The following is a 22036-nucleotide window of genomic DNA, read 5'->3' on the forward strand; positions in this document are numbered from 1 at the left end:
ATTTAAAAAATGTGACCTCGTGTTCCTCGAGGCATAAACTGATATATACATAAAAACGTGGAACTCAATTATTAATGCAAAATTTTAGCATTTGTCGTGATCTCAATCAAAGTACTTTCTTCCCACCCTCTTTCACACACCCTATTCCTCTTCCATCTACAACTTTGAGTATTATAATGTGTTCATTTTTTTGTCAACATTATAATATGATAGTTATGTGGCTACTTTCTCCAATTTCTGAGTGCAACACCCCTTTGCAATTGGCAGCGAGCAAGATATTTGAAAAAAGAATGATGAGTTCTGGGCTAATGATGAACACAATTTTCTGCTGGATAATAGATTACGCCATAGAGGGTGTGATTGTGCTCCTGAGTTCAGCATCCATGAATTTATTAACGGTTGTTTTTTATGCTTTTATTGCTCATTCCGGTAGCTGTTTGGATCAGCTCATGCCCTGTGAACACAATCCCTTGCTACCCTGTTCTTCTTGTTCATGCCAAGTAAGTAGTAATTACCATCATTTTCTTCTTCAATTTCTTTACTTCAAATTATAGTATATGGTCTGTGTTTAAGGATAGAAATTTATGAAAACAATTACTTTTAGGGTGTTGTTCCTGTTTTAAGATGTTGTAAGGAAGAACTGAAAACGTAATTCGTGAGGGAGAAGACATAATTAGATTAGTAATTTGCCCTGTTCAATGGAATCTCTTTTCATGATTGCGGGAAAGAATGTGAATGAATCAAGTGGAGCATTGCGAACTTATTGTAAAGGATTTGTAATTTTTTCACATGCTCATCCTGATGCCCATATGTTTGATAAAATGTAAATAGAATGTTTTATTCTATCTAGGGAGTGAATGAGAGCTGTGAGGTTACAGTTCTGAGTACGCGCGCGAGTGAAATTTTAGTATAACGTCATATGAAACGTTATAATAGATATAATTTATTAGTACGTTTGCTCACATGAAACGTTGTAAATCTTAAACGATATAAATATTATTATTTATTACAACATTTCTAAAAGTGTTTTAATATACTTTATAACATTTATTTATATAAACATTTTAATATTATTTTATTATTTTATATAATATACACTATTCTATCTCAAATCAATTAATTAAAATATCAATTCAACCTAAACTAAAAAACTTTCAAATTTATCTTTTTTTTATAAAACACGGATTATTAGATAATTTTATTTAAATAAATGAGATCACTGTAAATACCGAAACTTGAATTCCAGATCACTGATTAAATTATCATAATTTTGTATTAATTGATTAGTGATTAATGATAAATTTCTCTTCTTCTAACACTAATATTACACATTATATTTTTAAAATTTTATTATTTTTACCAAATATTGTAATTTAAAAATTATATCATATTTCTATTTCATTATAAATTCCTCAAAAATGTAAAGAAAAAATATAAATATGAGAAATTTAAATTAAAAATACTAACTTTACATTTCTTAAAAAATTTAAAAACTAAAATTGCGCATAATCTACACTATTAAAATTGAAAATACAATTTACATTTTTTTTTCCTGTCAATACCAGAACATCGTTACTGTGTTTCCTGCATTGTCTCCGTTAGAGGATATCCTTAACTTAAAAAAAACAAAAAAACAAACCACATCACTGGTGTTCTTTGGAAGTGATCTTAAACCCCATCGTTTTTTTGTTCCTTTTTTATGATTACTTCGCTCAAAATTTTGAAAAGTAACTTCAAGTACAGTATGTACAGACTACAAATGGGTTAAGTCGGTTGTTATCATAGATTTATATTATTTTATAAATAATTTTTATAATATTGTATATAACATTTTTCTTATAATAATAATAATAGTTTTATTTTATTAGATAAAATCAATTACATTCATCATATAATATTATTCAACTCAATAAAAGTTAAATTTTTTAGAGATATTATTTATGATAGAATTTTTAACACTTATCCTTAAAACAATTTAACATTAAATTAGTTATTGTTTGTATAATTTTTAGATTAAATTTAATTAAACTATATATATATATATTAGAAATATTAATTTAACATTTGATACTATTTATTTGTTCACAAATTTTAATATCTATTACCTATTTTGTCTTATATTTATTACATTTCTCTTTCTATCTATGTCATGCTCATAATTTTTTTTCACAAAGTTATCCATAAAAATGATTTGTCATAAATATATGATTCGATTGTAGCCATATATCATATGATGCATTCCACACATTTAAATATTTTCTTTTAATATTCAGGCTAAGATTTTGCATGCCGCTTCCACTGTCCAACTTGTAAATGCTCAAGCATCGATAGATTAATAAAGGAAAGAACAAATTAGGAATGACGGGTGAATAATATCACCAGAGATATTATTATGATTTTGTTGGGTATAATTTTTTAAAATTATTTTACAAAAAAAGTTAACAATATTTACAAATAATAAAGTTATTAATTAAACATATTAATTATATTAGACTATAAAATGTTTATTTAATTTTTATACGCTCAAAATTCAATTCTAAAAATTAATATTAAAAAAGTTGTTTTGTTACAAGCAAACATAGATATGGTTGATTAATTTCTAAATAAAACATATACATTTATTTCAAACTTCAAAGATAAACTAGTATACTACACAAGTAAGAACAATAAAAAAGGTAATTCTGACAGTGCAATTGTTTTGCGTCAGTGTCAGAACTCAGAAGGGCCCAAACCTCAATTGCCTAATAGTCCATGTTGGGTTGAGTGTCCCAATCCCATTTGGACTCGACCCAAAATTGAACCCTTCATGCACTCGTAATGAATGAGATTACAGTCAAGGATCACGTTTTTGGGTGAAGGGTCTTACAACCTTATATTAGTTAAACCCATGTTATCTTGTATCACGTCCACATGCTTCTATATGTTGGCCATGTCTCACTTGCATTCAAGCATTAAATATACCTTATATTCCCTTTGCTACTTTATGTTCACATCTATCAACATCTAATTATAGTAAAATGAAGTTATTCGAACTCAGCAATCGTAACATAAGGAGAAATGATCACATCATAATCATAGAAGTCCTAAAAGAGCATTAGAACTTGTTAGACTAAATAGAGACAAGTTATTCATTCATCCAGAAGCTTTATAATAACAAAGAGAATAGTATCTATTACGCTATAGAAAATCATTTCGTTTAGAAAAGTTCTGTATGAATGATTGCTTCTTCTTCTTTTAATTAATTATCCTATACTTTTTGGTAGGTACATTTATTATCCTATATTAATATAAAAATACCTGAAACTAACTGTGAATTGTTTTCGGTACGAAGCAAGGAATAAAATCACCAGGATAAAAAAAACAACGTTTCAAAATATCGGGAGAGCATAGCAGAAGTGTATTCCTTAAGCATGCTTACAAACGGTGGAAAGGATGTTTCTTGCACCATTAGGTTACCTTTGTGTCAGACAAATGACTAGCGTAGATCCACAGTCCATGTATTAGATATTTAGATTTTATTTAGTTTTATTTATTAAATAAATTAAATTAAAAGTCGAAGAACTTTTATAAAAATGTAATTTTTTAAATATTTTCAATTAAAATTAGACTTCTATTTTCATAACATGTTCATGTTGGAGTATGATGAAGATTAATGTTGATGGACAGTAACTTTTAGCGATGTAAAACTTGAACCTAAAGCGGCGTATTTTAACCTTGCAGAAGATATTTACACGTTACACGTGTATGATTCTTCCGGAAACACCTAAACCGGTGGAGGCATTTATGTTTTTGACAGCGTGTCGGGTTTAGGATATGGTACTCGCTGTGGTGCATTCTTCAGTTCACCACAACACAACATCGTACTATAGTGTATCTGCCAATGGAAAGCCTCCCAGAACTGGAGAGTGTGATGGAAGAACCACTTCTGAGCAAGAACAGGACTAATGCCAAGGGTGGCTTCAGAACCTTACCTTTCATTATAGGTAATGAGGTGATAATGATTAATGAATTTGTAGTGTTCTCCATTTGTTAAAAAAACTTATGAATTTAATGTTAATGTGGCAGCTATTCAGGCATTTGATAGACTGGCTAGTCTTGCATTGATGCCTAACATGATATTGTACTTGACTAGAGAGTTTGGAATGGAAACTGCAGGAGCCACTAATTTTCTCTTACTCTGGTCTGCTGCCACCAATTTCACTCCCTTCATTGCTGCTCTCCTTGCAGATTCCTATGTGGGTCGTTATCCAGTTATTGCTTTTGGATCCATTGCTAGCCTACTGGTACTTTTTTCTCTTTTCTTTCACTTTTCAGCTTAGAAGCTCTTTTGTTGTTTTTTGGCAATTTAAACTCAACATTTTTTGCCTATAGATAGTTTAATTTGTTATTACTCTACTAACTTGGACATTTTTTTTTTTATTATCTACTATTCTTCTTCAAATTTAATTTTTTTTATTTTTAGGACTAAGCTTTGATACTGTATTAAAATTTGAGTATGCGTCTGATGTAAGAGTGTGGACTTTAGTTCAAGTGACATGCTTGTCTAAAATTTTTTGACAATTTAGACTCATAGCCTCTTGCCTATATACTTTAATTTTGTTACTAATTCACTGATGTGAGACTTTTCTATTATCTAACACCAGTATCATTCATTGTGCTAGTGAGTGTCTTTATTAAAATTGATTTTTGACACTTGTTTGTGTTGGGTTTGTGCAGGGAATGGTTCTTCTGTGGTTAACAACTATGATTCCATTGTCAAAGCCAGTTTGTGACCAATTTGCCAAGGGCTGCAATAACTCCCCTACAACAATTCAACTTTTGATCTTGCATTCTTCTTTTGCCCTCATGTCCATTGGAGGTGGAGGCATAAGATCATCCTCCTTGGCCTTTGGTGTTGATCAGTTGAGTATGAGGTACGAAGATGCGGGAATCCAAGAGAGTTACTTCAGCTGGAGCTATGCATCTGTCACAGTAGCATCAATGCTTGGTTTAACTGTTTTTGTCTATATTCAAGAAAACATGGGGTGGACAGTGGGGTTTGGAATACCTGTTATCCTAATGTTTATAGCCACTCTAGCATTTTTCTTAGCTTCGCCATTTTATGTAATGCTGAAAGTTGAAAGAAACATGCTAAGTGGGTTAGTTCAAGTCCTTGTAGCCTCTTACAGAAATAGACTTATGGAGTTACCCCTGGAGGACGAGAATGGTATTGGTATCTACCACCATGAGAAGGATTCTGATCTCCTAAAGCCAACTGAAAAATTAAGGTATGATTTGTTTCTTTTGTCCTGTTTATCATGCTTTGGTTATCATCAGATTATCATGAGATGTTCACTGTTGTTGTTGTTACCATAGTAACTAATTGCATCAAAATCAGATTGTTTTTAATGGTTAAGTGCTGAAATACCCCTTTTTGACAAGAAGTACAGTTGATAATTAACTTGTAAGGTTGAAAGTCCACTAATTTTTAGAATTTCTATAAGTTGTAATTTTTTTTTTTCAAAACTCTGAACAGAGTGTTTACAATATTGTTCCAATGGATCATGTGCCACGTAAAAACAATTAGTTGTTAGTTAATTGTAAAGATGTGCATCAAACGGAAACCTTAGCATATATATGCCATGTTCAGCTACTTCTCTTAAACTTAATATCTTGTAAATTTTTTTATTGAGAGGAAAGGCTTTAAGTGAGCAGTAATTTAAATGACTAGGTTTCTCAACAAAGCATGCATGATTAGAAATCCATTACAAGATCTAGCACCAGACGGAAAGGCTTTGAATCCATGGAATCTTTGCACAGTAGACCAAGTGGAAGAACTCAAGGCAATTGTCAAAATAGTCCCAATTTGGACAACAGGAATCATGATGGCAGTGAACCTCAGTCAAGGTACTTTTATGGTACTAGAGGCAGCCTCCATGGACCGCCACATTACTTCAAACTTCCAAGTTCCTTCGGGCTCCTTTGTGACATTTATGATTGTATCTTTGATACTATGGATTATAATCTATGACCGCATTTTAGTTCCTTTGGCATCAAAGATAAAAGGGCGCCGCGTATGCTTGGGAGCTAAACAAAAAATAGGAGTTGGTATTTTTACTAGTTGCATAGCAATTGCATCACTGGCAATTGTAGAGAGTATTAGACGCAAAATTGCAATTGAGCAAGGCTATCCAGAGCAACCACAAGCTGTGGTGAACATGTCTGCTATGTGGCTCTTGCCACGCCAAATCCTTGATGGATTGGCTGAGGGTTCATGTTTAATTGGACAAAATGAATTTTTTCTTACTGAGCTACCTCCATCTATGTCTAGCCTAGCATCCACTCTTAGTAGCCTTGGGTTCTCTGTTGCAAATTTGGTAGCAAGTTTCATTCTGAGCATTGTTGACACTGTTACTGGAGGCGGAGGAAATGTAAGTTGGATTTCAAGCAACATTAACAAGGGTCATTATGACTACTATTATGCTTTTATTGGAGCTTTGAGCTTTGTAAACTTTTTATATTTTCTTTACTGTAGTAAATCTTATGGTCCTTGTAAAGGTAGAGGAAATAAAAATTTAGAAGAGTGCAGAAAATGATTATACCTGGTTGGGATTGGTAGCGGACTTGTACTATTGATGCTAGGAAATGAACATTTGTTTCATGTGTTGGTGGTATTGTAAATGAACATTCATCACTTGCTTCTAGTAATTTTTTCAATTTTAATGATGAATTAGCGTTTCTGTTAAGTGGGCTGCTGTATATCTAACACATCTTTGGAATTTATATTATATTCAAGGAATTTTTGGGTTCTTTCAAGGCTTACAGAGATGATTGTACATAAGTTCTTATGCTGGCAGTGAAATTTAAATCTGCATCCTTATGAGATATGAATCCAATCTTTACCAACTGAACCAATATTTTCTGTCATATTGAATGAAATTTACAACGTACCTAAAAAATTAGGTGGATACATATTTTAACATTTTTATCATGCATCAAACGAAGCAGAGAGAGAACTAAGATTAAATTGCAGGTTTGATAGTAAAGGGGATCCTTGTCTGTGAATCTTCGTTGGGAAATTAGGGGCCAAGAGATGAAGTATTACCCTCACTGCAAAGGTTTGAGATAAATTAAAATTGTCTAATGATAAATACTTTTTATGGTTTCGCAAAATAGTTTATACATTAGGAACTGGAAGCTAAAAAGCTAATTTTGGCTTATATTTTTAGGTATATGTAATTTTAAATTTTTTAATTAATGTTAAACTTATTATTATTGTGACAAAACAATAAAATATTTCAGTAAAAAATTAAAATAAATAATGTAATAATAATTAAAATAAATGGTGTAACATTAAGTAAGGTTATAAACAAGAAATTTCATTATTGAGTGTAAAAAATGAAAACAATAATAAGTTATAAATTCAAATACTATTTCAAGTAGCATTTTAAAAAACTTATAAGTTTGTAGAGTAAATTTTTTTCATCATCACTAAACACGGGAATCAACTAGTAATAAGTTGTTCTAATTTAACTTGTTATCTTAAATTTATTTATCAATTGCTCGTTTGAGTTAAATAAATAAATTAATAGATAATTCAAATAATTTATAATATATGAAAATTTTAGCTCATTATAGAATATTAAAACAAAAAATGTAATTAAAAATTTTAAATTAGTCATATATTGTGATAAAATTAATATTTTTTATAAATAATAATATACTTTTTGCTTTTTTTTTTATAAAAACAAAGATTAAATTATTAAGATCAAGAAAAATAATAAAATTAATTATATTTTTATAATTATAAATTTTATTTCAAAAATATACATGATATTAAATGATATAGTTAATAGTTTGAATATTTAATGATACTAATAAAAAAATATTAAAATAATTTAATAATTAATATTTCTCAAATTTATAAGAAATTTATAGAAATAAAATATTTTAAATATAAAATTATGTATATGTCTTAAAAAAAATTTATATAAATGTCTTGATTTAAAATGCATAGAATTTGATTATAATCGACTTGACATAGGACTTGAATTTGATTATAATCATTTTCTGTAATACAATATGAAAGTCGATTATAATTGACTTTTATTTTAAAGGAAAGTCGATTATGAAAGTCGATTGTAATCGACTTTTGTTTTAAAGGAAAGTCGATTATAATCGACTTCTGTATCGTCATATAATTTATTTAGAATTTTTATCCAAATTAAAGAAAATTGATAATGTTAATTAAAAATTAATAATTTTAATTGATAATTTTAATTAATTTTGTTAATATTTTCGTATAATAATTTTATAAATTATTAAATAATATCAATGTAAAAAAAATATTTTAAAGGATAAATTCTAAAATGCATCAAAATTTAAATTTCAGAGTACATGAAATTAAATTTTCAAAGTACAGAAAATTAAAATTTTAAAATAGAGAAAATTAAATTTCAAAGTACATAGTGTATAAAATATTTAGATCACCATGAGCATATGTGACTATGGGCCACGCCTATTGAGTCTGGGTCCAGTAAGGTGACTCTCTATTGCACAATGACGATATACAATTTGTCGTACAAGTTTGCGGTGTGCATGTTCCTCCTCATGTTGTTGGACAGGTGTGTGATGCTCCTCCTCCTTCTCTCGGTGAACTATTAAAGGAGGGAGTTCGAATATGTGTTGGTGATGGTTGATATAGATTATCTAGTGGTGGCACATATCTACTTGTACTAGTCGGATTCAGCCAAGTTATAACCTCAGCATCTGACATGAAAGGTGAATTGAAAGATATATGTTGTGCAATATCATCTTGAGCTAGACCCGTGACAAAATGTTGCATAGGATTGGGAGTAACCTTAGAATGTGACATGAACTGATGACTAGGGTCTGCCATAAAATACTGATAGGGGTCATACATGGTTGGCTAGGGCCTGACATGAACTGGTGCTGAGAAGGACCAGCCATGTATTGTTGTTGGCTTGGTCCTGACATGAAGTGGTGGCTGGGGTATGTGGGTATCGGGTGGTATACATAGTGTGAGGTATGTTGTATAATTAGATTTGCATCAGGTTCTACATCGTGTAATGGGAGGTCGGCTGGTATATGTACCTTATCACGGTATTGACGTCTACTAGCACGTGTACCTGCACGCAAACGATGCATTAAAGAGTGTCTATCTAGAACGTCATCAGGGTGTGTGAGGGGGCATGTAGTGGTACACCATTAGGTAAGTCCTTAAGCTCTTTATCTTGTGGTCCTCCATCCAACGACAAAAATCTATTAACAACTGACAAGTACTACTGAAAGTACTCGACAGAGGAACGATCATCATCAGCTAGAGGAAATGGAACTCGTCAGTCCCTACGTGCTTCCCGTACAGCATGCCATGTCACATGATAATCAGGCTACCATATATCTAGATCACCTCTCTCATCCTTAGCGTGCAACCGATCAATATTTATTTGGTTGATTGGTATGTATTGTGCTCCACCAAATTGTTGAACTACGCGATCAACAAGATGTCACTCAATCACAATAAACTGTATAAGAGCAGTCACAAATGCCCAAACATCGGCCTCATCATACACGAAACGAGATGTAATGTTCCTGATCTCATTGTTGTTGTAGGACGTCCGCCTAAATTGAAATAATAAATAACAAATATTAGACCAAAAAATAAAAGTATTTAAAAGAAAATAATTTAGTAACATAAACTCTATTTGAACTTACCCAAGTAATGCCAATTGAATTGATGATCCTCCTATATCGCATTAACTTATCTGTATCTGATCTCGTCGATGACCTATAACTTTTCTACCTGAAATAGGCATAATTAGTTTTTACTTGCAACGTGAACATATATAAATAACCAAATATATATATATATATATATATATATATATATATATATATATATATATAATTTGTACCTCAATGCTAGTGGAGAAGTGAGAGGATGATGATTCCTAGGGGCTAACTAAGGTATTCTATACCATGTCCAAGACTGTAGAAGAGGCAAACAACTTGCAATCTCGGTGACATTGTATTTCAGCGCATGACAAAGCTCACGATAAAGGGATGCTAGAACAACAAAATCTCAACTATAGTTTGAAATCTCGGTAAAATTAGTTAAAAGAAATAGTCACTTCATATAAACCCTAAATCCTGATTTATTTGGAAACAATACTCCACCAAATATCATCATTATGTATGCTCTAGTGTAACGGATAATAGTCTGTCCATCAGCATTGTGAGATAATACTCCAAATGTATATATGAACCACTATAAATTTACGAAAAATCTTTTTACGTTACTCTTATCAGGAACTGCTCCAAGTAAATCTTTACACAATGCCCATATATTTCAATCATAAATTTCTCCCATGCTCCAATGCAACCACTCACAGGGACCCCATCTATACGTAATCCTAGCTGAAACACAACATCCTCCAAAGTAATCGTACATTCTCCGTATGAAAAATGAAATGTGTCTGACTCGGGTCTCCAGCATTCTACAAGTACACTTATGAGTATCTTATCATAATCAAATACTGGGACCATCTGTGCAACATGTCAAAAACCAGTCTTCCTAAAATTATTATAAATTATAAATTACTATAATACAAAACTAATTTATCATAACAATTAAAAATATATAATAGAATTTTAATTTACATTCCTTAGTATAATAATTATAATTATAACAAACAATTTAATCTAATTTACAATATAATAATTAACATTTACCATCTTTCTAAATAATAATTACACAATTAATAATACATTAAATTAATTATAAAAATAATTAATTATAATTTAACTAAATATCTTTAAAAATTAATTTACTTGTGTGTTAAGCTTACTTGTAATATGATCAACAAAATTGAACTGATATAGATCATTATCCATTTTTTATCACTGTATATGCTTTTTTTTTTATCTCACTTTCTTTAGTCTCCACTCTTTATGGTGGCTATTTTTTCCGATCTCCCTTTCTCTATGGTGGTTGTTGTCTATGGTGAGAAGAGGAATGATATATATGAAGTAGTTGATTATACTCATCTCCAGAATCACACTGAAGTCGATTTTAATAAACTTTTCTTTAACATGCAAGTCAACTTAAATCGACTTCTTTGGAAGCTGAAAGTTGATTGTAATCGTCTTTCTTGCAGAAATAAAGTTGACTTTAATCGACTTCTGTTGCAGCATCAATAACAAATGAGAGTCTGCTACAATCGACGTCTACAGGATAGATAAGTCGTTTTTAATCGATTTTAATATTTCAGATTTAGGACATTTGTGTAAAAAGAAATTTTTTGAGGACACATGCGTAATTTTGTTTTTGAAATATTTTATTCATGTAAAAAAATCCAAATTTATTATATATTTTTTTATAATTAAAATAAAAAAATTATTTTATTTCTGATAAAAAAAAAAGAGTGAATGATGTACTATTTAATAATTGAAAAGAAATTAATATTAATTTACAAATAAATAGTTAAACATGTACTAATATGCTTTATTTTAATAGTTGAAGATGAAAATGAAAATGGTAGGATAGGATAGACGCGTCATGTTACTCGAAATAGAACGACTAGACCTTGACAAAACAAAAGACGAGCATTGGACCATTGGCGAAATCAGACACCGTTGAGTGTCCGTTTTGTTGGGACCGCATGCCCAATTATTCAACGCTTGCTTTTACGCTTTCCCAGATTTACATTTCTCTCTCCATTTTTGGAGAGCGTGTTCGGTAGCTGTGAGATGGAGCCATTTTACTGTTACCAATAAGAAAATTCTTTTCCATATATATATAAATTAAAAGAATACACGTAAAACAATTATCATTTAATTTTATATTCAGAAACAGTGAGATTAATGATTTAATTAAAGAATTAATACTTTTTAATATCTAAAATATTAAAAAAATTATAATTATTAATCTAAAAAGGACATACCATGTTCTATCAAACTTATAGATATTGTAGCAAGTACTTTAAATTATATAGATTAAATGAATTGTTAGAAACAATTAATATATTATTTTTAAAATATTAATCATAATATTTGTAATTAAATTTTAAAAATTATATTAATAGTTTTTAAATTGAGTTTAAGTAATCAATAACAATAAAATATTATTAAATGTATTTTTGTATCTTTACATTTTTAATAAAACTATATCATCATTAATAAAGTTAGTTATTTTTTATATTAATAGTTAGGAAATTAGAAAGATTCACTAATAAATGATAAATATTAAAAAATTTATAGACATATAATAAAAATTAATTTACAGTGAAATTTTATTTAAAATTGTATAATTTAATATTAGTGTATGATTTTTATTGATTGGATCTTGTAATGTTTGTAAAATTTTATTTTTTATAAGTTCATATTATAAAAGATTAAATAATAACAATTTTTATATGAATGCATGGATAGACCCTGGAAGTTTATAAATGGGTGTTTATTCAATTTTAAAATATTTGTAGTTAAATAAAGATATATAACAATCGGTTTAAATCAATTTTCATTGATTTATTAGGCATTGCATCGGTTGGGTTAAATAGATTGAAAATTCTAAAATGCATTTTTAATTTTAAAAAAAAAAAGTATATCATCGAGCATATGAATTAATTAATGTAAATTTTTTTATTTAACTTCTAATTTCAAATTTAAATTTTATAAAATATAATTATATTTAATATTAAACAAATTACTATTCATAATAATTTTTAAAAAATATTATCTTTTATAAACAATGTTTATATCTATACTAAAAATAAATAAAAATGTGCACTTGTGTAATTACAAATAAATTCAATGTAATTAAAGCCCCCAATTATATTCATTACCCCGGTTACTTTTTTTTAATCGAATGAAAGAGTTTAAAAAGGTGAAATTAACTGCATTAAACGCTCACTTGCTTTCTTGTTGGAAAGTATAGAATTGATTTTGTTATTGATGAATATAATGACTAACATCTATGAAATTTATAAATATAATATAATTTAAATTTTATAATTAATAAAATAATTTTTTTAACTTTAACTTTTTAATAGTGAGTTTAAATATCTATAGATAAAATATTTTTATAAAAAATAAATATTTATTATATTAAAAATATAAACATATAACAAATACTCATTATCTTAATAAAAATTATTATTATTAGTTATTTATTTTTCACTTTTTAAAATTTATTTTTGTAGCTACTTGTGTGCTTACTGTGTTTCCACTATTGTCTCACAAAAAGAAAGTTTTATGCTATGTCCCACGATCAACGGTGTCGAAATTTTTAAAAAGATAAAATAAATTTTAATTTACCAATAAACTATTTAGATCATGATAAAATTTAATAATAATTATAAATACATTTTATCATCTAAAGTTTATTCTCTCACTTTCATGATGTGTGTGTATATATATAATATGCCCAAAGTCTAACCAATAATTCAGATAGTCCAAAGGGTAGTTATCCTAATAGATGTTCATGTATCATGCACAATTGTTGTATAAATTTTTGCATAAAAAATTACGTAACACATTACGTGAATTTAAAATATTATCATCAAATATGAAATCAATTTTTGACTATTAATAAGGTGTTTTAAAATAATACAAATGGGGACATTTTTTATCATATACATTTGTTTTCACTATTTATCCTTTTTATCGAAAATGATAAAGCGTTTTGCTTACAACGGATGTTTACCTGATTAAAAGTTAATTTTAAAACAGATAAATTTAAAATTCTAGTTTAAATAATTTGTTTATACGTATTGATAAAAAAAATTAAATAATAAAATAAATTAAACTCCTTAAAGTTACAATCAACATATTTATTTTTATCTAGATTTATTATCAAAATATAAAATATAATTTATTTTTAATTTATAAAATAAATTTTATTTAATATCATATTGTAGTCTAGATTGAGAAAATTTTTAGACAAATTTTAATAATAAAAAATATTTGTATGAGTCAAAAATAACTTATTTTCTTAAATTTTAAATAAATTTAATGAGAAAATATTGTAGAAATTTTTAAAAAATAAAAATAAAAATTATTTTTATATTAAAATTATATTTGAGTGAGATTGTGAATAATTTTTTTAAAAAATAATGTAAAGAAAAAGTTAAACGAGAGAATCTTTTAGAATTTCTTAAAAAATAAAAAAAAACATAAATTATCTGTAACTTATAAAAAAATTATATTAAAATTATATTTGAGTAAACTTGTGAATAAGTATTTATAAAATAAAAAATATATAAATTTTTTTCTCATAAATTAAAACAAATGATCTTTTTATGTTTTAAAAAAATTAAATAAAAAGTAACTTCTTAAAAATACAAAAATATAATTTTTTTTCATATTATTAAGTAATTTTTATTCTAGTACGCATTGAAGTTTATCTAATTTAGAGCTATTTTTTTTCTCGTAAAAAAATTACTTTACAAATTTATTCAAACTAAAAGTTATTTATATTTTTGTATAAGAATTTATCCAAAAACTCATTTAAATGAATTCAAAATTTTGTTCAAAGTGATGATAAAACTTAAGTGCATTATTAGGAGAACTTTTAGTCTTAATACTTGATACAATAAAAGTGATTCCAAATTATGAAAGTAAAATTTGAATTTTAATTAAAGATTTTCATCCTAAGCTAGTTGACTCCAAAACAATGGTGAAGGAAAAATGATTTAGATTAATTAGGCGTTTAGATGAAGCACGGATTCTTTTTATTGGGAAAGTGTGAACAAGAGGAGAGCAGCAGCGTGCATGGAATTACAGAGACCACCACTTGGAGTGGAGTGATAAGAGTTTGACGAATTCAATGACTACAGTGACAGAGTTAGTGGCAGCGAGTGAGAGGAAGGTATCAGCCTCGTTGGACTCAGCAGAGCCACCACCGGCTAAGTCTGAGAGAGCCCTAATAGCGATGAATGGTATCCTCTGTTGTAAGCATATAAGTGCCACCGATGCACTCTCCATGTCCACTGGGCTCACATCGAATTTCTTGTGTATGAAACTCCTATATGCTGCATTGTCTAAGTAGATGCCTTGGCTTATTCCTCTGTTCACAAGCGCCACTTCTGGTTTCGTTGCCAAGCATGTCGTCGAGTTTATGCACCCTTCTAGCACCAAATCCTGACCATACATCACATTTTGTCGTTACCATAATATTTATATTGGATTAGTTCACCTAACCACTTTCATTTTTCTGCCACCCTGCAACCCTAGCTACTAAAATATCTTTTCTCCAATGCGAATGTCGTTTTCAGAGTAAATTAAAAAATATATCCATATATATAATACAAGTTGTAAAATAGGGTTACAAAATTGACCTTCAATTTGCTTGCAATAGAGTAGTACTTGGAATCAACAGGAACCCAAAAGGCATGTTGTCTTTCTTCGGGAGTGCCATCAATGGGGAAAATCTCCTCTGGTTGGTACCAGATGTTGTTGAGTTGATTGTCTACTGGACTGTCTGAACTCACGTTTGAGGTGAATTCTGCGAAATTTAAGAACCCTAATTCCCTCGTGTAGTCTCCATTATCTTCTAAAGGTAATACATCGTGAGGCCCTTGCCCATGCCTCTGCACAAGGTTAATGTGCCATCAGATATTCATATCCATCAAATAACTTCTTGGGAAAAAAACTAATCAATCGGTACTGATTTAAATATAATATTAAAACCCAAATAAATTCATATACATATACATATATATATATATTAAGAAAAAAAAATATTTCTTATATGTAAAGATAATAAAAAATTATATAATATATTATAATTTTATTTTCATTTATTTTATTCGATTTTAATAATAAAAAAGCAACAATGAATTGTAATATAAAATACTGTTTATTAAAAAATTAGATTTAATGAATTTTTAAATTTGTAGATCAAATTAACGATTTAAAAATAATTTAATTTGATTTTGAATTTTTTTTCTAGGAACCCCCCTACTTTATTTGAAGTTGAAAATGGTCACATCTAATTATATCGGTAAGAAAAGGAAGCTTTGTTTAGGCTTTACTTGATCTCCATAGATGTAGGCTTCTTAACCCAATATCTTACTCATAAATAAGTTTATATTATCATTTTAAATATTTTCAAATAAAATAAAAAATTATAAACTCAATCCTACATGATATACTAGTTCAAAATTACACTAGAAAAATATTACTACATACAAATAAGTTAAAAACCATCTTATTTACCTAGTAAAGTGTATTGATAAAAGAGGAAGAAAAAAAATAATGAGAATTCCTCTAATACCTGCCAACTCCAAAGAGCTAAATGAGCCCAAGATTCGGGAATGGCTACATCTCCAATATGCAAAGAGGGGTTAGCATTTCCAGCAATGCCGTAATGCACCACTCCATCTACGTTGAAAAAACTCAACAAAAGCTGAGTAGTGATAGCTGCATTTATCTGCATTAGGACGAAAAAAAAATCCAATTAATATACCAATAACATAATATCAGCAGAAAAATAAAAAGAAGCAAACAAAACAGGAAATTAAAAGTGAAATCATACCACGCTCAGTCCTGTCATAACCAGTATAACTGGCTTGTCGCCAATGGATCCAAAACGAAATCTTCTTCCTTCATTATTAACAATAAAAAAAATAGGAATTAATCATAAATAAAAGGATAGCTGTTTCATACAATATTTCATATACTAGATACCCAGGAAAAATTGTATATAATAACGGTGATCTAGAAATACATTTATTATTTACCATCGATGTCTATGATGGTGCCAGTAGCAGTGTAGCCTGGATTCTTAAGAAGAGGGTCAAGTTCAAAAGCATTTGGTATGATTAAACCAAGATAAGGTCCCTTTTGCTTTACTTTAGCGATTTTGCTATGCAACTCTGATGTCAAAGCACAGCTTACAAATGCATGTTGAGCATTTACCCACAGAAATGCCGCCAGAAACACGTATAACACTCTCTTAGCAGTTGCCATCTCAATATGGAGTGCAAGAACAACACCACTTGTGAAATGAAACACTTGAAGATGGTTGCTTTTTATAGAAAAATATGTGCTCCAAGCATCATTATTTTGGTCTTCATTTTCCCATTCTTTCTTTCGGGATAAAGATCACTGTACACCTTATTTGGTAATGATGTAATATTGAAAATAGAAAATTAGACTTTTTTTTTTTTAATATTTTCTTCTTTCTTTCATTATCTTTTTATTTTCAAAAATAATAAAAAGGAGAAGAAAAAATAATTTTTTTTGAAAGGTCAATTTATCTTTTTTTATTTTTTTAATTAAATAAAAAGTATATCGTATTATTATTATTATTATTATTATTATTATTATTATTTATTAAACTATTTTACCTCGTTCAAATAGATCTGGACTCTCTTGCCTTTCTTTCTTTCTTTTAGACCTTTCCGTTTGGTAGGGCAGTTAAGGACCTGAATGCTAGTAGACCTAGATCATAAATCAAACAAGGAATCAAACACTTTTATTAAATATTGTAAAGTTGATTATCTCAGTTTCTTTTATTAGGATTTAATTAAAATGTACTTATAATGTCAAAATATAACATCATTTTTTAATTATAAATTGTTAGATAAATAAAAATGATTTAAAATTTATATTTATTATATATTTTAATTAATTGATAATAGAAATTTTTTAATACTAACAATATATTAAAGTTAAACTCTTAATATTAATGCAACACTAGATATATAATTTTTTTTAAAAATAATTTAAACTAATAAATATCATTGATTCATTATAATAATTAATGTTGTTATATTAAAAAAATTATCCCAGCACAAAACATATTGATTAATTAGTCAATAGTTGTTTCAGTTTAACTTGTAATATTAAATTTGAATTTTATTAATTATAATTATGTTAAAAAATTTGAAAAAAGATTTTATTATTCATAACAGTTCTTCTTAACTCAAACAATATTATTTCTAGTTAGTAATATTTGTGATTCAGAAGAAAAAAAATATCTTTAAATAGTAAGTTTTAAAGACAATATTTTTAATTAATTTTGTCATAAAATTATTTTTTGATTGATTTTGATGTGCATCACAAAAATATTGTTAAAAATATCTTAAATTAGTTATGAATATCACTAGCATGTTTTTTAATTCTTTATAAAGCTTAAAAAATCTTTCTAATTTCATCTGTCATCATTTAAGAGTATGTTAGACTGTTAGTCTCATTTTATGTTTAAGATGATACCAGAAGTTATTTAATTTTAACATTATCTCATACGAATGTTCAATGAAGAACTTCTTAAGAATGAAAATAAACTAATATGCAGTTTATAATGTTTGAACAATTATTTTTTTAACTAATTTTAAGAAGTGAAGTTAAACTCGATTACTTTTTAGTAAATATTAAAACTGAAAGAACATGAAAAAATGTTTTATTTTCTATTTTTAAATTAATCATTTTCTAACATTAAGTAATCTTAATCTTTGACGTTTTTGTTTTATTTTAGTATTTTTTAATAACTAAACTTGGAACAGACCAATCGGATAAAAAATATTATTGTCAAATAAAATTATATTTGATAATTACTTTTTCATATGTAATCTTAAAATGTAAATCAGAAATAGAAAGTGGAAGCTACCCTAATACGTTTGGTACGGGACAAAATGCTAAGCACCCTCTGGATAATTTGTTTAGTGAGAGTGAGAAACACGCGTAAAGTAAATAAATAGCTTTTCAATAAACTATTTAACACGTTTTGAAATTATAATATTTAATACTTCTTATTTTAAGATGTCAAATCCTAATCAAAACGACTTGGGATTTCCAAGTTTGATAACTTAAAACAAACAAATAATTATCTAGCTTCTCATTTTTTATAAAAATAAAATAAACTTTGAATTTCTTTAATGTTTAATTATGAATATATATTAAAAAGTATTGTATACATTTTATTTAATATTTAAATTTATTTTAAAAATACATTAAAAAATTATAATTTTAAAATAATATTTTTTATTTTTATAAAGAAATATATTAAACAATTTAGCACGTGTCATAAAATATATTTTATTTTTTTTATAAAACTATTACTTTTCCGTCGGTAATTGACATGTGACTCAGCATATCTGTACAACAGTTTAATCCATGATACACTAATAAATTTACATCTTTCGTACTGTTAATTAATATAATACGAATATATAAACACATTGTGATTATATTTAGTTTATTAACGTTGCTCACTCTTCTTGTCTTTATGAAATATTTTAATTAAATTATAGTATTTTTATTTATATGTTTACATAAAAACTAAAGATAATATCAATTGTATTTTTAATAATATTATTTATTTATATAAAATATTTACAGTATTTTAATAGTTCAAGAATAAATGAAAAATGTTAATAAAGACTAAATTAGTGAATTTATCTATTTTTTTACAAAATAATCGATTTAATTAATCTTTGCAATTCATTCTCTCCATTAATAAATAAAAATAAAAGTAGTACAACTTAATAAAAATAAACATTTTATTTATTTTTAAAAAAAATTATAGTATATTAATTTTACTTTTATTTGATATTATTAACAATAATTATATTATTAATATTTATTTTTAAGAATCTTATTTTTTTAAAAAAATTATTTATTAAAGATGATAAAAAATAAAATAATAAATATTTTGTATTAATTATAAAATATCTTATAATAAATAATATTTTTTATAAAATAAGAATAATATTCTCTTATGCACTTTTTTTTTATCATTTTGATTACATTTATTTTTTTCTCTTTATTCTTTTTTTTTTCTTCTCTTTGTCTATTTCACACCCTATATGTGACATCCTTGTATCTGAATTCAAAGTAAATAATTTTTCATAAATTTAAGAATTTGATAAATACAAAGCTTACATTTTTTTTATGTGAATTTGTAAAGACTTCAAAATGTTAAAACTTTCAAAGAATAATTTCTAGATTTTAAAAATAATAAATAAACTTAAATTTATATCTGACAAATTAATTGTTATAATAAAAGTTCTAAACATTATAATTTCTATAGTCTGACATTTAAAATTCTTTACAAATCTTAGACAATAGAAAATGTAATTAGAATAAAAGATTATAAATTTTTTCAAATTACTCTAATCTCTACATAGCAGTCTTTCTTCTAATATCTTTGGATTATGATCTTAGGAGAGACTAGCATCTTTGTCTCTTCACTTTCATTATCTGAAAATATTAGTAAGGGTGAGTATTTCTCGTTCCACTAAATCTCTTGTTGAACATAAGCAAAATGATTATATATATATATATATATATATATATATATATATATATATATATATATATAGTACTAAAAATATTTTCTAACAGGGACTTAATTAGCAATGACACCTAAGTTGTACAACTTACTATCACAACAGAGTACACACAAGATAACAATCAATCACATATACAAACTTTCATAGCATGCGTCTTTCTACTAATCTGCACATTATAATACATGTATTATACAACGTCAATCAATATGTCACAATATATGTGTTCTAATCGCACCCGTCGATGTATTACAACACATATATTATAGCAACATCAACCGATATGTTACAATGCATATATCATAATCATACAATTTCTATACTACTTCATATACATCACACATTCACATTCATTTCACTTTCATATTCAATGCCCATGTAATCCCTTGAGGACTTCAAAGTTTAGATAGCCGCTAGATAGCTGCAACATCACATATACAAGTGTCCGCCTCTAGCCCCTTTTAGCAAAGGTATAGTCAGGAGTTTCGTCAGGAAATGAGTGTGTGGCCTGTGAATGCTTTCATTTTCAACAAATCAATGTGCACTCGTTCACACTGAGTATTCAACACCCTCATTTTCCTAAGATTTCTTAAATTTTCTCCGAATTCTATACTCCCAGTGTATCTCTGTAGCTATTTAAACTCACCACCAATATTTCTCATTCTTTTCCACACCCTTTTTATAGGACGTGTCATAATACGTGAATCTTAACCACATAACTTGGTGTATTACAATACATATATTAGGAGTGCACATTTTGGTCGTACCACAATACCTGTATTGCAATCACATCCATTTATCTATTCCAATTTTCGTATTATAATCACTTTTATTACAATTTCACCATCATATCACATTATTTCATTTCATACATCAACTGTATCTTTATTCAAGAATAACATACACTTTTTCTTTAACAATCAAATTCAATTAATATCAACATACCTCAACCATCAACAACATTAATCCAGCACAGAAAATCATTGAATGATTTTGCACAACACACAATCAATACAATCTACCAAAGGTCGGACACCTCCAGACTCAGCCCAATCGTACAATCCAACATTAATAAAATCATCTATCCTAAGGTTTAACATCACAAACATTCACAATATCTCTATTATTCCAAGACCTCTATATTTTAGATTTCAAGAAAATATTAGGGATCTATTAGAAAACTTAGTGTCTTCAATTAAAAGAAAATACAAGAGAAGAGTTAAGGTTTGGGATTACTTTCCCTTACCTCAAATGAAGACCCAACACGCTATAGTAGCAAAAAAATGTTCCCCACACGGTGCTTCGCCCCTAAAACATGAAAAATCTCCATGAGCAACAAATAAAACAGAGAAGGGTACGCAATACCAAAATCCTAGCTCACAAAACGTACCTCTAAACGTCTCAAACACCACCTCAACCTTCAATCTTGCTCACAAACGATTTTGGAGGCTATTTAAATGGCGAGATAAGGTTTTAAGTTGAGAGAATCAAAGAGATTTCAAAGGAAGAAATGTGAAATGAATTTCTCGAACCCTATATCTCGCTGTAGCGAGAATACAACAATTTCACCCCTTTCTCTCAAGATTTTCTCGCTACAGCGAGAACGCCACAGCAGCACAACTTAGCCTATATCTCAATCAATTACAATCCAATCACAAGTTCACATTACATATTTAAATACACATTCAAACATCAATTCATATTAATAATTAAATAATATTACATAATTCGGGACGTTACATTAT

General features: G+C 27.6%; 2 protein-coding genes across 2 annotated transcripts; one reads left to right on the forward strand and one right to left on the reverse strand.

Moving 5' to 3' along the window:
* Window positions 1–206: 206 nt before the first annotated feature.
* Window positions 207–6721, forward strand: LOC113865522 (protein NRT1/ PTR FAMILY 1.2). The gene is made up of 5 exons (XM_027500127.1): window positions 207–500; window positions 3721–3983; window positions 4066–4283; window positions 4717–5267; window positions 5711–6721. Exons 2-5 carry the CDS (start codon window positions 3881–3883, stop codon window positions 6573–6575), a joined length of 1737 nt encoding a protein of 578 aa, XP_027355928.1. The 5' UTR covers window positions 207–500; window positions 3721–3880; the 3' UTR covers window positions 6576–6721.
* An 8000-nt stretch (window positions 6722–14721) lies between these two features.
* On the reverse strand, window positions 14722–17048 carry LOC113865387 (bark storage protein A-like). The gene is made up of 5 exons (XM_027499890.1): window positions 16740–17048; window positions 16535–16602; window positions 16274–16429; window positions 15336–15587; window positions 14722–15138 (listed from the first exon to the last, which is right to left on the reverse strand). Exons 1-5 carry the CDS (start codon window positions 16966–16968, stop codon window positions 14776–14778), a joined length of 1068 nt encoding a protein of 355 aa, XP_027355691.1. The 5' UTR covers window positions 16969–17048; the 3' UTR covers window positions 14722–14775.
* Between the last annotated feature and the right edge of the window lie 4988 nt (window positions 17049–22036).

Source organism: Abrus precatorius, unplaced genomic scaffold (genome assembly GCF_003935025.1).
Source record: "Abrus precatorius isolate BTA unplaced genomic scaffold, Abrus_2018 Scaffold4, whole genome shotgun sequence".
Lineage (NCBI taxonomy): Eukaryota > Viridiplantae > Streptophyta > Magnoliopsida > Fabales > Fabaceae > Abrus > Abrus precatorius.